This window comes from Botrytis deweyae, assembly GCF_014898535.1.
Source record: "Botrytis deweyae strain B1 chromosome Unknown BDEW_003, whole genome shotgun sequence".
Classification (NCBI taxonomy): domain Eukaryota; kingdom Fungi; phylum Ascomycota; class Leotiomycetes; order Helotiales; family Sclerotiniaceae; genus Botrytis; species Botrytis deweyae.
In genome coordinates, this window is record NW_024066210.1 from 423,338 (window position 1) to 434,902 (window position 11,565).

The 11,565-nt window shown below is 42.1% G+C and overlaps 4 protein-coding genes across 4 annotated transcripts; 2 read left to right on the forward strand and 2 right to left on the reverse strand.

The window, feature by feature from the left end:
- Positions 1 to 336: 336 nt before the first annotated feature.
- EAE98_001515 (uncharacterized protein) lies at positions 337 to 1,143 on the forward strand (the record flags this gene model as incomplete). The annotated part of the gene is made up of 2 exons (XM_038949134.1): positions 337 to 775; positions 839 to 1,143. 2 exons carry the CDS (start codon positions 337 to 339, stop codon positions 1,141 to 1,143), a joined length of 744 nt encoding a protein of 247 aa, XP_038814119.1.
- A 2,415-nt stretch (positions 1,144 to 3,558) lies between these two features.
- EAE98_001516 (uncharacterized protein) lies at positions 3,559 to 6,675 on the reverse strand. Its single transcript, XM_038949135.1, has 6 exons — positions 6,390 to 6,675; positions 6,298 to 6,331; positions 5,835 to 6,247; positions 5,273 to 5,761; positions 5,111 to 5,200; positions 3,559 to 5,053 (listed from the first exon to the last, which is right to left on the reverse strand). The coding sequence occupies exons 1-6, from the start codon at positions 6,568 to 6,570 to the stop codon at positions 4,344 to 4,346; spliced, it is 1,917 nt and encodes a 638-aa protein (XP_038814120.1). The 5' UTR covers positions 6,571 to 6,675; the 3' UTR covers positions 3,559 to 4,343.
- An 863-nt stretch (positions 6,676 to 7,538) lies between these two features.
- On the reverse strand, positions 7,539 to 8,006 carry EAE98_001517 (uncharacterized protein; the record flags this gene model as incomplete). The annotated part of the gene is made up of 1 exon (XM_038949136.1): positions 7,539 to 8,006. One exon carries the CDS (start codon positions 8,004 to 8,006, stop codon positions 7,539 to 7,541), a length of 468 nt encoding a protein of 155 aa, XP_038814121.1.
- A 2,160-nt stretch (positions 8,007 to 10,166) lies between these two features.
- On the forward strand, positions 10,167 to 11,562 carry EAE98_001518 (uncharacterized protein). Its single transcript, XM_038949137.1, has 3 exons — positions 10,167 to 10,503; positions 10,557 to 10,989; positions 11,039 to 11,562. Exons 1-3 carry the CDS (start codon positions 10,393 to 10,395, stop codon positions 11,473 to 11,475), a joined length of 981 nt encoding a protein of 326 aa, XP_038814122.1. The 5' UTR covers positions 10,167 to 10,392; the 3' UTR covers positions 11,476 to 11,562.
- The last annotated feature ends 3 nt before the right edge of the window (positions 11,563 to 11,565 follow it).

Here is an 11,565-nt window from a genome sequence, read left to right on the forward strand (position 1 = left end):
CCAACTTGGAGTACAGGAAGATCATCTGAATCAATTCTTTCCTTAGCTACCTACCAGCCTACCCACTCATTTTCGGCGAGGTACCAATCGAAGCAAATGCCAATCTCGTGATAATTCTCTTTGACTCATTTCAGCTGGCAGTTTGAACAGCCATGAATAGGTTAGTGCTCACCATTACTTGAGGTTACATCCCCCTATCGCGACAACCCCTTATCTGGTATTCTTACTTTTTTGGTTCTCATATGTACCTTCCTCGTTCCCACCATCCATTTTATCAATATCCAGCCTGTTTGCAAACACCATCACCGAGAAAACTAATAGCTCAACACCACCATCATGACGATGAAAGGCAAGGTAATCGCCATCACGGGAGGTGCATCAGGGATTGGTCTTGCTACAGCCAAGCTTCTCAGTTCACGTGGTGCCATCGTCTGCATTGGCGATATATCCAATGAATCTCTCGAAACTGTCATGGAGGGTGGTTTTGTCACACAAGTCAAGGGCTCGATAGTCGATGTGTCAAATCGTAAATCAGTTGAAAGCTGGATTGACGAGATTGTGAGTGAATTTGGGAAACTGGATGGTGCTGCCAATTGTGCGGGGGTTATTGGTAAACATCATGGTGTGATGAAGATCCAAGATCTAGAAGACGAGGAATGGGACAAAATCATTGCGGTTAATTTAACCGGCATGATGTACTCTCTGAGAGCTGAGCTATCAAAAATTGAAAATGGTGGAAGTATTGTCAATGTATCTTCCATTGCTGGAACGCACGGTTAGTCATTCTCATCACATCAAGATGTTTGATTTTGAGCTTATACAAAGTGCTTCAATGCAGGATTTGCGAAAATAGGACCCTATGTCGCTAGCAAACATGGAGTTATTGGGCTTACCCGTACTGCCGCAATAGAAGTCGGTGATAGAAATGTACGAGTAAATGCTTTAGCTCCTGGTCCAATTGATACACCAATGATGGGGCACGCTCGAGAGACTCATGTAAAGGAGGGGGAGTATGATTCTATTGTCTTGAGAAGACTCGGTACTGCAGAGGAAATGGCTTCAATCATTGCCTTCTTGTTGAGTGAGGAAAGTTCCTATGTTACAGGAGCAGTTTATCACGGAGCTGGTGGGATGAGTGCTTGAGTTATAAATCGCGTCGCCTACCATCTGTGGTCAAAGAAGTGAAATGAAATACGATCATGATCGAAGTTTTCGATATCTCTTTGGGGAGAAGAGGTCATAAATTCTACTCAGAAATGCTATGGCTGGAAAAACATGCTCAATGAATTTTCCTGGACAGTGTTCGATTTTTTATGAAATTTCCCTCGAGATTATACCACTCTATAACCCCACGAACATTTGTGAAGCCATGCGAAAACGCATGGCTTTATGGTGATTCTCATGATTTCTACATCACCAAAGACTGCATTCAAAAATGCAAACCATTCGCTTCGAATCATACTCCGAAAGTGTATCCAAAGAAAGCCACACATTCTCTGATTCTCGTTATTAAGGTACACCCGGGCAGCGGTAGCGGTACCGAGTAATTGAATCTCCCCTTTCTTGCCATTTTCGCGTATCGATTTTGGATCACATCCCATTGCTAGCAAGGATATTTCAGTGTCGTCGATTACCTCTTCCGCTGTCTTTGTGGTGCTCCTCGATGTCATTTTGAGTTAGGCGACATCTTATGCTCTATATTGTAGTTGTGCTTAATATTCATATGCTATCTATGTGTCTCCAGTTATATTGTATCACACCATCCCATTCTTGAAAGGAAACAGACACCCTTCTAGTTTCCCGAGAGAATAGTAAGATTTGCTGGTTGAATTTTGAGGGCTGGAGAAGCTGTATTTATATATTGAGGGAAATTGTGGGATGTTTGAGGAATTGCTTAAGATGATGGACGCTTTCTCACGTCTTCTTTCTGGAGTACGTGTCCACTGGGATTTGCAATCACAGGCCAGGAAGAGTGAATATCTTGATGGAACATCGAAAGGTGTTGGATCTACAGAAGTTGGGTGGAGTGGTATATAAACTACACCCTCTATCAGTCTCTACTCGGTCTATAACACTTTCAGAACAATGAAAAATGAAGCCACAGGGTACAAATTTGAAATGTTAGCACATCATTCAAGTTTGTCATAGAAAACTTCTTGATCTTATCAGAATGATATGGCTATGAAATTCTATTATCTGAATTCTAGTGATTATTTTCACTGTCGAAACTTGTGTGTTGCTGCCATCCTCGTCGTTCCTTGTTGTGGATGATATTTAGTTTATACTTGGGATATGGATTGGTAATTAGAAGGGATGCGGGTGGGTAATTCTCGGAATTGCAAAGAAAATTGCTCCAATCTTTTTGATGAGATAGAGCCTTGTTATATTGAAAGCTCTTAGCGGTAGCTTTGGAGATCACATTAAGGGATAGAAGATATTTATATAGGCCCGCACATAGCTCTGCCTATGTAACTACAGCTTGAGATCAGAGGGGTTAGATATGAAGTTTGTAGGTATAGCGGGGTACAAGTCAGGAGAGTGGATCATGTACCGCAATGAGTGCATTCGAAGTTCGGAGTGGATCTGAGATCGCAACAAGAAAACTGTGAGACAATGGATTTGTTATTTAAAACCTTTGACTTGAAGATTTAGTAGAGGTCACAGAACAATCGTCACGTGTACAATAGGCTTCATGCTTCAACATTTGAGCACCCCGTTTATCTGTATTTTTCCGGAGCGAACCTAAAGGTCCTTAATCCCGGGTATTGGTGGACTTCGAATATTAAAAGAATTCTTTTGATCATTATTCGAGTAGTTCTTTTTGTTGTCGCTGGGCATTTTCATTGTTTTGCTTGGTATACTGTTCTTTTGTTCATCAAGTCCACCGAATCCTAAAGTCCTAACTGGATATTTGGGAGTTGGTGGACTTCAAAGCGCACTCTTTTTCAGAATTTCCGAGATATCCTTCGATCTCGGATGTTGCTGTCCATCATGGTCGTTTCTGAAAAGGAAGAACCATCTGAATGCAGCATTTATATACTCAGATACTTTGGTCTAGATGGCTGATCGTGCCTAACTACCTACCTAGATACATTCTATGAGGTGGATTGACAGCTCCTAGGACTGTTCACTCCTATGTGAGTACATTAAACTTGGAAATATGAGTCACTATGAGAGGAGTCTGTATCATAGTCGATGAGATATTTAAGTATCCAAAGCCTCTTAAGATATCATATAATACTTGGGCATAAGAGAATCTCACCTTCGGAATACTCATGGGCTCTTCTTATCACATACCACAATTCTATCTAAGTCTGGCGCAAGATAGTGGCCTTCAGAGACTCTAGCGCTGAGTCGTTTGTGCGATCGGTTCATTTCTGCTGTCTAATCATTCATTCTTGTTGTCAGGAGTTGTTATTATATGCCACTTGAAAATTTCCCTTGTATTGTTCCAAGCCCCCAATTTGCACTGAATCGAAATTGGTAAACTATTCAAGAGAGATGAACACAATCTCCTAGACTTGTAGTCTTTGTTTAGTTTCGCCGGGCATTGGGGATATTAGGAAGTAGTCTAAGACTTCCTTAAATAAGCAAGTACGAAAAGCATGGCTCGGTTGTGCGAGAATCATATGGTACGCAGTGATGACTAGTGGATTTCTCTGAAGGTCATTCACCAATAATACGTAAGAAGGGAATGGGAGACTTCATCAGTGGGATGCTAGAAAAATCTATATCACAGAATGAGTGAATACCAGAAATGGAGAAGCGAGTTCGTTATTTAAGGAAGAACTTTCTGGCAACTTTTCTAGACTAAGAACTCAGCGAAGATTGAGATTAATGATTTAAATGGGCGCCGACTTATTCTCATTCTCTGTCCCTAATATGCATTGTGATCCCAGCGAGCAAAAAAAAATCGTGCGACAAGGACTTTTCTTGACGAGGGGTTGTCGGTTGGGTGTAAATGTTGTCACTGCCTATTTTTGCTGTTTATGTTTTGTTTGGCATTAACGAGACGGCATTCTTGACTTCTTACACTCAGTACTTTTGTACATCGAAGGCTATCTGTTACGAGTTGCACATGAATTATCTTGTGTGGCCCTGAAAGAAGACGATGGCGGAATCACCTTGTACGAGCAGTTTATTCAATGTTGTAAGACTTGGGGGACGATGTTTCAATCAACAGCAAGATATATACAAGGAATGGATGCTCCATTGTGGGTCTCAGTTGGAGTGAATCCAATATTTTGCTGTTTTGAAATCTGACCTAATGCCGTGTCGAACCTCACATACTTGACGGATACATAAAATTCAAGACCATGCCCGAAACAGAAGTATTAACAACCCTATGCATCCTCCAAGATCTTCGCTGCACCCTTTTCCGCAACTCCATACACAGTCCCCTGCAAGTGCGCTCCAACAATCATCGGAATCACACTAGCATCCACTACTCTCAACCCCTTCACCCCATAAACTCTCAATCCCTCATCCACCACACCACCCAATTCTCTCGGCAACATCGATGCTGTACCCGAATGATGATGTTCACTCGCTACCGATTCCCTCACATGTTCCTCAATCTCTGCTTGGGTCGTTACACTCGAACCTGGATATGATTCTGTGAGATTGATTGCTTGGAGAGAGGAAGTAGTACGCATGAGACGCGTGTAATTGAATGCGACGGTGAATTGAAGCAAATCTAATGGGTTGGAAAGATAATTTGGATTTAGGAGAGGGAAATCAAAAGCAGAGGGTGAGGAAATGGAAACGCGGCCACGAGAGAAGGGGAGCTGCATGGCGGGGATGATGATGCCATCGCTAACGATCATCTCCACGTGAGAGGTGTTTTTGGAGAGCAGATTGGATGCGAGAATTTGGTGTTGGACTTTGTAGCCGGCAAGAACGGAAGAGGGGGTAGATGGGAGGAGGTACTGGGACACATCTGTGGATTGGGAAAGAGATTGGAGGGTAGAGAGGGTGGAGGCGGAAGAACCATTTAGAATTGTGGCGAGAGGGAGGAAAGCAAAGACGTTTGCTGAGGCGGTTGTGAAAGGCCCTGATCATTTGTTAGTGTGGCTATATACCTCGAATAGTCATGGAAATGCTATCTCACCTTCCCTTTTCTTGTGATACAATTCAAGCTGCTCTTCAAGCCACGTAGCGTTCGTACTGAGATTCCCAGTCTGAATCGCGATATTCGGAGCTTTAAATTGAGTCAAATCAGTAAAGCAATTCAAAATCAAGTTATAAATTGACACAAAATAAAACAACTTACCATTGTTGACAGTAGTAAGCAATAAGTGATCTTGGTAATTCTCGCCAACACCTTCACTCTCGACCACGACCTCAATGCCTAAATTTTCCAACACATCACGTCGTCCTATGCCAGAAATCTGTAATAGTTGCGGGGTTCGCTGTGCTCCGGCACTTAGAATCACCTCTTTCTTAGCATTTACCGTAAATTTCTCTTCATTCACACCAGCTGCATATTCTACTCCCGTGGCTCTTGGTTCTTTTGATGTTTCAGATGAATAATTGGAAGGAGTAGAGAAGAGAATTTTGGTAACAGTATTAGCGGTCAATACATGCAAGTTAGGACGAACAGTCAAATTAGAGCTTGGAGGCAAAAAAGATTGAGATGTACTGCGTTCTTTGGTATCGTGGGTAATAGAAAGAACGATGAAGAACACGCCGGCATTGAGGCCTGCGAAAGAGTCTTTTATATATGAGACGCCAAGTTCAAAGAAGGCGTTTAAGAAGTTTTCTGGGCGGTTTTAGTCTGTATTCTTTGAATGGGGCAAAAATTGGTAAGATGTATTGTACAAGGAGAGACTTACTAGTACTAGGCCAAACGAAACTCGGATATCCATTCTGGACAAACCCATTTTCCCCGTGGACGTTTGCGTCGTATTCAATGCCCCAGTCCTGCACTTCCTCTTCGTCGGCAGGAGTAAAATGTTCGCTTTCCTTGAAATATGGAAGTAGACCCTCCCAATTCCATCCAGCATTTCCAAGTTCTTCCCAATGATCATATTCAGCTGCATTACCGCGCATGAATGCCATACCATTTATGGCAGAAGAGCCACCAATTACTTTCCCAGCCGGAAGATCAATCGATCGATTTCCGAGGTTCGATTGTGGAACTGAGGTTGTGTTCCAATCATAGATTGTGCCACGAGGACCATTACCAAGTACGGGGAGATTGGCGGTGGTTATCAGAGGGACTGTTATGAAATCTTCATTGTTGTGACTGATAAAATGTGAGTATGGGTAAAAAGTCATGAGAATTTGAGGTCGTACAAATTTCCTGCCTCGATCACGAGAACGGTTGTATCTTGATCAATGTTAACAAGAGTGAAATGACGAGTTTGTTTTTGAGGTACTGGACTTACTAGCATTTTTGGACAAACGATTTGCAACGACGAGTCCACTTGTTCCACCTCCTACTATCACATAATCATAAATTGGTAGGAGATCTGCTGATCTTTCGAGAACCTTCCCGGAGAAGACTGGGTAACATGCCACATCATGAAAGATGGATAAAAAGAACACGAACGAGAATGACAAATTCATCTTGTCCGATGTGAATAATGTCAGTGATCAGAAAGGAAGTGTTTGATAGCTACCTCGCGCTGCTTATATACAATTTCAGTTTTTTGTGCTGATTCTATATCAAGTGTATATCTGAATAAAGATCTGCATCATAAAAAAACTTTAATGATTGTTACCTGGTTATTGGCTGAGATATGGTTATTTATCCCCGATTCGTCAATGACTGCAGCAATCTAGATCCTTAGTGTCGATTAGGAGCGAGCTGAAAGATTACCGACAACCCCAGACACAGGCATGGTGGGGCAGCAATATTAACAATCTTCAGTCCGAGGTTCGGTTACCATTGAATACTGAGGAAACGATGATATTTTACGATGAACTTTTTCGCTTGGGCGTCTCTTAGCTTCGGAATAATCACCAGAAACATCGACATATGTGCTTAGGACATGAAAACAACGTTGGAAATTACAAAAACTAGAAACGATTGATATAAACATGATAAACAGCTACTTTGGATAGCATCATCTGATGGAACCCAGTAGTAAATTCTCTGATACACATGACTGAAGTCTGGGAAAGGAGCGGAGAAAGACATACAAAGAGCCTTCAGGGCCGGAACGAGATCAGAACAAGAGAAACGCCGGTAAACAAGAAAGAAGAGACAGAAATCCAGGCCCTGGCCGTATTGCAAAGTTTGCAGTGCTATGACAAAAGCCTTTCCAGACCCATCGTCAATACTCAAATAAAGAAGTGCTCATCTAAACAAAATCTGCGATGGTCATCGCTTCCATTTTATCGGCCCAAGCTAATGTAAGGTTGGAATCTTCATCCTGACAGAAGCCAAAATGACCACAAAGCTTGCGGCCCGTTACAGTTGTAAGGCGATTATTTGGATCATGGTTGCGACCAGTTGCAAATTGCGTATATGAGTGCGTAGAAGATCACTGGTCTGTGTACTGACTAGAACCGGTTGCAAAGCTCAAGTCGCGTTATTCAAAGAATTTATCGCATTTATCACTGCCACCAGTGAAGAATTCGCAGAGTCCCCCAATGAAGCTAAAACCTCGACGTGTTTTGAAAGATGCTTGGCTGGTCGCGTTTTGGTTGGTGGTCTTTGGAATTCCATCACGTTTCTTCTTTTCAGGGGAGCTATAGACACCAGAGGAATGATATCCAGATACACAAGAAAAGTTTCCTGCCTCACCCTCCTCACAATTAAGCGAAACGACAAATTTGCCACTCTCATCTACGGAGCAATCTAAGCTACCGCATACATATATGAGATCATTGCTAGTTGCAACTTTATCATCATTCTTAACACAAGTCAAGGTACCAGCGACCGCTTCCATGATGGCAAGATTCTGTTGGAAGACTGCTCTTCCTGTGGGGATCGTTGTGATTGATGAGAGTATGGTTCCATCTCGATTGAAATTGAAAGCAAATGACCCGGGAGACATCGCGAGAACAATCAACGATGAAAGCGGAAGAAGTTTATACATTGCGTAAGGATGGTGTTTGCGTTTTGGTGGATGTTGATAAAAGAGTAGTTAGTGATAGCGAGTAGATGGATTCGATGGAGTCAAGTCGAGCAAACGAATTTGGTGGGATATGCGGATCAGATCTGAAGGATGAGTCTCAGGGTCTGTATAATTGTTTTTGTTTTTGTTTGAATTCGTGTTCTAGGACTATCTCAAGTATATATATGCAATTGGAACTCACTTGAAATTCGTTTCTAAATTCATAATCTGGTGCAGTGGCAGCCACGGTCATTTGATCTGGCCGGGAATCCTCGTCAGCCACTTTTGGCAGCACAGACAAGGTCGCGGCAAAGTTCAATACGGAATTATCCAAGTATGTAAGAGCGATATTTGGCATGGGAGGAATTCAAAAATAAATATGGCATGCCGGAGCAAGCTAGCATACCTGGTATTCCTTCTCGTAGAGAGAAGTGACTGTAAAACAAAACGCAGAGTCTATTTGGAGCGAGATGACCTCTGGGTATTCTTAGAATTGAAAAGCACGAAACGGATATCAGTTCGAGATTAGTCAGTAGAGGCAAAAATGGATTCGAAGTCTCAAATTATTGTATCAAAAACATGTATGTTGTTAAAAATGGCATAACAGACTCACTCCTGCAAAACGGGTCAGCATTGAGTTGGGTTTCACTGATTATGGGTTGATGTTGTTTATCGAGGCATTGTAATTCGAATAATGGCATGCTTCTCGATATTGACCTCATAGCTCGTAGAAGAGAAGACAAGTAGCGCTGCTAGGCGGTTAGTGCAGTAATTGTCGAGTCAAAAGTCGAATCTAGCGGTAGATGAAGAGCGAGTGCTCCCGAGAAGGTCAAGAAGGTGGTAGAAATAAAAATCAAGTAGAAAGCCGGAGCTGCACCGTTGATTGAAGATCTGTACGTATTGGTGGATTTACTTGAGCTTCTAATTGCAATTCTTTGAAACGTGTACATCAAGAGAGTGCTCCCCATTGTGACTGTAAAGCCAGGTTGAGGTGATTCATGTATCGCTTGTGACTTTACTCAAGTGTTCTTGCCAATAATAGCATAGAAACACTCATTTAAATCCTTGAATAAAAGGAGAAAGTTTGAGGCGGTGAGTTTAGCTTACAGTTGACATCTAAAACTATTCTTGGATAGTACTTTCTAGTGTTGTGATATAGATATTCGCTATTCAGCAATCTAGCAATCTTGTTGTTATTATAATATCTAGAATAGAAATTCAAATGCCGCTGTGATTGTTTGACTTCAGCACTATAAATAGAAACACAAACGTATGGATTATATGCCACACTGCGGCAGCAGAAGTCGAGATGCCCCTTCATTTCCGAAAAGTTGGTGAAGCCGAACTAAAATAAACGTGCATCAAGACCTTTATAACCTGCAGGCTATTCGCGACACCTAGGGCCTCCAAGTCCATATTGAAGACATCTCAAAATTGACAGCAGAGAAACAACCATCATGTGTTCTTTGTATCGCGTGGGAAGGCCGTGATGTTGGGAATTAGGGCTGTTGTATTGACTCTGCTGTGCGGCAAAGTTTTTGCCAAATGTTGGATTAAGTAGCAAGAACCGCAAGAACTTTCTTTTGGACGGAGTGCCAAGTATACTGAGAACACTGTGATGATGATCGAATAAAAAACATGAGCGTATCTGGGTTCTAGGAGATCAACTAGATCTTAGTAGCCCTCTTCATGGAACCAAGACTAGGTACTATCTCCAAGACGAGTGAGAACACCAACAGGATTGATAACATCATCTCCATATCTATGACTATACAGTTTTATCATCTTGTTTGACACATTGGCTAGTCAAGTGAGGCGTTGTGAATCTGCCACAGTGATATAAGATCATTGTTCGCCATCTTGACGTCGCTGCTGCATCGCTACATCTGAGGCAAAAGGTATTGCCGTCTAGTGCGACTTGATACCAGAGTGTGCAATAATCATGGGTAAGATAAATTTTCAACGTTTAAATTTTAAGAGCATTGATATTTTGCACACATCGATGACGGTGATACCCATCACTGTCATCGGGGATTATTCTTATCGCCGCACCAGTGGTTGACCGAACTGACGGGACAATACAAAAAGGACTTGTGGATATCTCTTGATATATCAACTCGTATATATATTTAAGGAATTGTTACAATTCAACCATAACTTCTGATATCAAATAATCGAAGAATGACTTTGTTATAAATTTCGATAGTTGGGAAGTGTTCCGTCAATCCATGCACCCACTGGTGCCACAGCCCTATCTTATCTGGGGAAACTTTGGACACTAGGTCATCAACATCCTTCAACATCTTCACCCTTTAAATCCACAATCATGCGAAACTTACCTGCTCTAGTTCGCGAGAAATTCAAAGCAGCTCAAGCTGCTGGCGATATCACCTATTTCCAGACTCAATTGACCATTTTGCATTGCAATTCGCTGCCGGTAAGAGCTCAATATGGTTGTTCCTCATTAGCAACACATACTGATTGTCATAGTTTCAATTGCGATATTCTCCAGCGTTGGCACATAAACCTAAGACCGACAAGCCCAAAGATACCTCTCAAAAGCCATTCAATCCATTTCTGAAACCGTCTCCGTCGTTGCTTGTAACAGAGTTTGGGTCGCACAACCTCGTACTTAATAAATTTCCTGTCATACCGGATCATTTCATTCTTTCAACGAAAGAGTTCAAAGAACAGACACACTTGTTGGAGGAAGCTGATCTTGTGGCGGCATACAATTGTTTAAAGTCATACCATGCGGAAGGAGAAGAATTGTTTGGATTCTTCAATTCGGGGGAATACTCGGGAGCGTCGCAGCCCCATAGACACATCCAATTCCTTCCAGTTGAATCGATGAGAGCAGGACTAGAGAAAGAGTTGGAATGGTCTCCATTGATCGACAGTCTCGTTGACACACCCGCGCCAGGTAATTATTCTGCATCTTTTTTGTATATATGGGCTGATACCTTATGCAGAGCTCCCATTCACATACTTCGCCGCGTCTTTCAAAAGCAATGTTCAACCGTCAGATTTGCATGCAACCTACTTAGAATTGCATCAGAAAGCTTGTCAGCTGATGAAAACTATGCCTTCTCAAGACCACAAAGAAGAGTCGCCCATCAGCTACAACTTGGGACTTACCAATAAATCCATGGTATTATGTCCACGAACGTCGGAGGGGCTTGAGATCAAGAATGTTGATGGCAAAATCATCGGATCTGTTGCTTTGAATGGCACTCTTCTAGCGGGTACACTACTAGTTAAGAGTGAGATTGAATGGGATGCCGTTCGTAAGGACGAGGGAATACTTGTGAATGTTCTTAAGACGATAGGAGTACCTCTGCATAATACAGTTGATTCTCAACATACAAATTCTGGTACTTTCGATAAACCATTAGACGGAAAGATATAAAATGGATTTGATACAGGCTAAGATATCTGTTTATTAAACCATAGTCATAACACAAAGCCAGCCCAGCATTACCTTTCTACTTGGACGCCC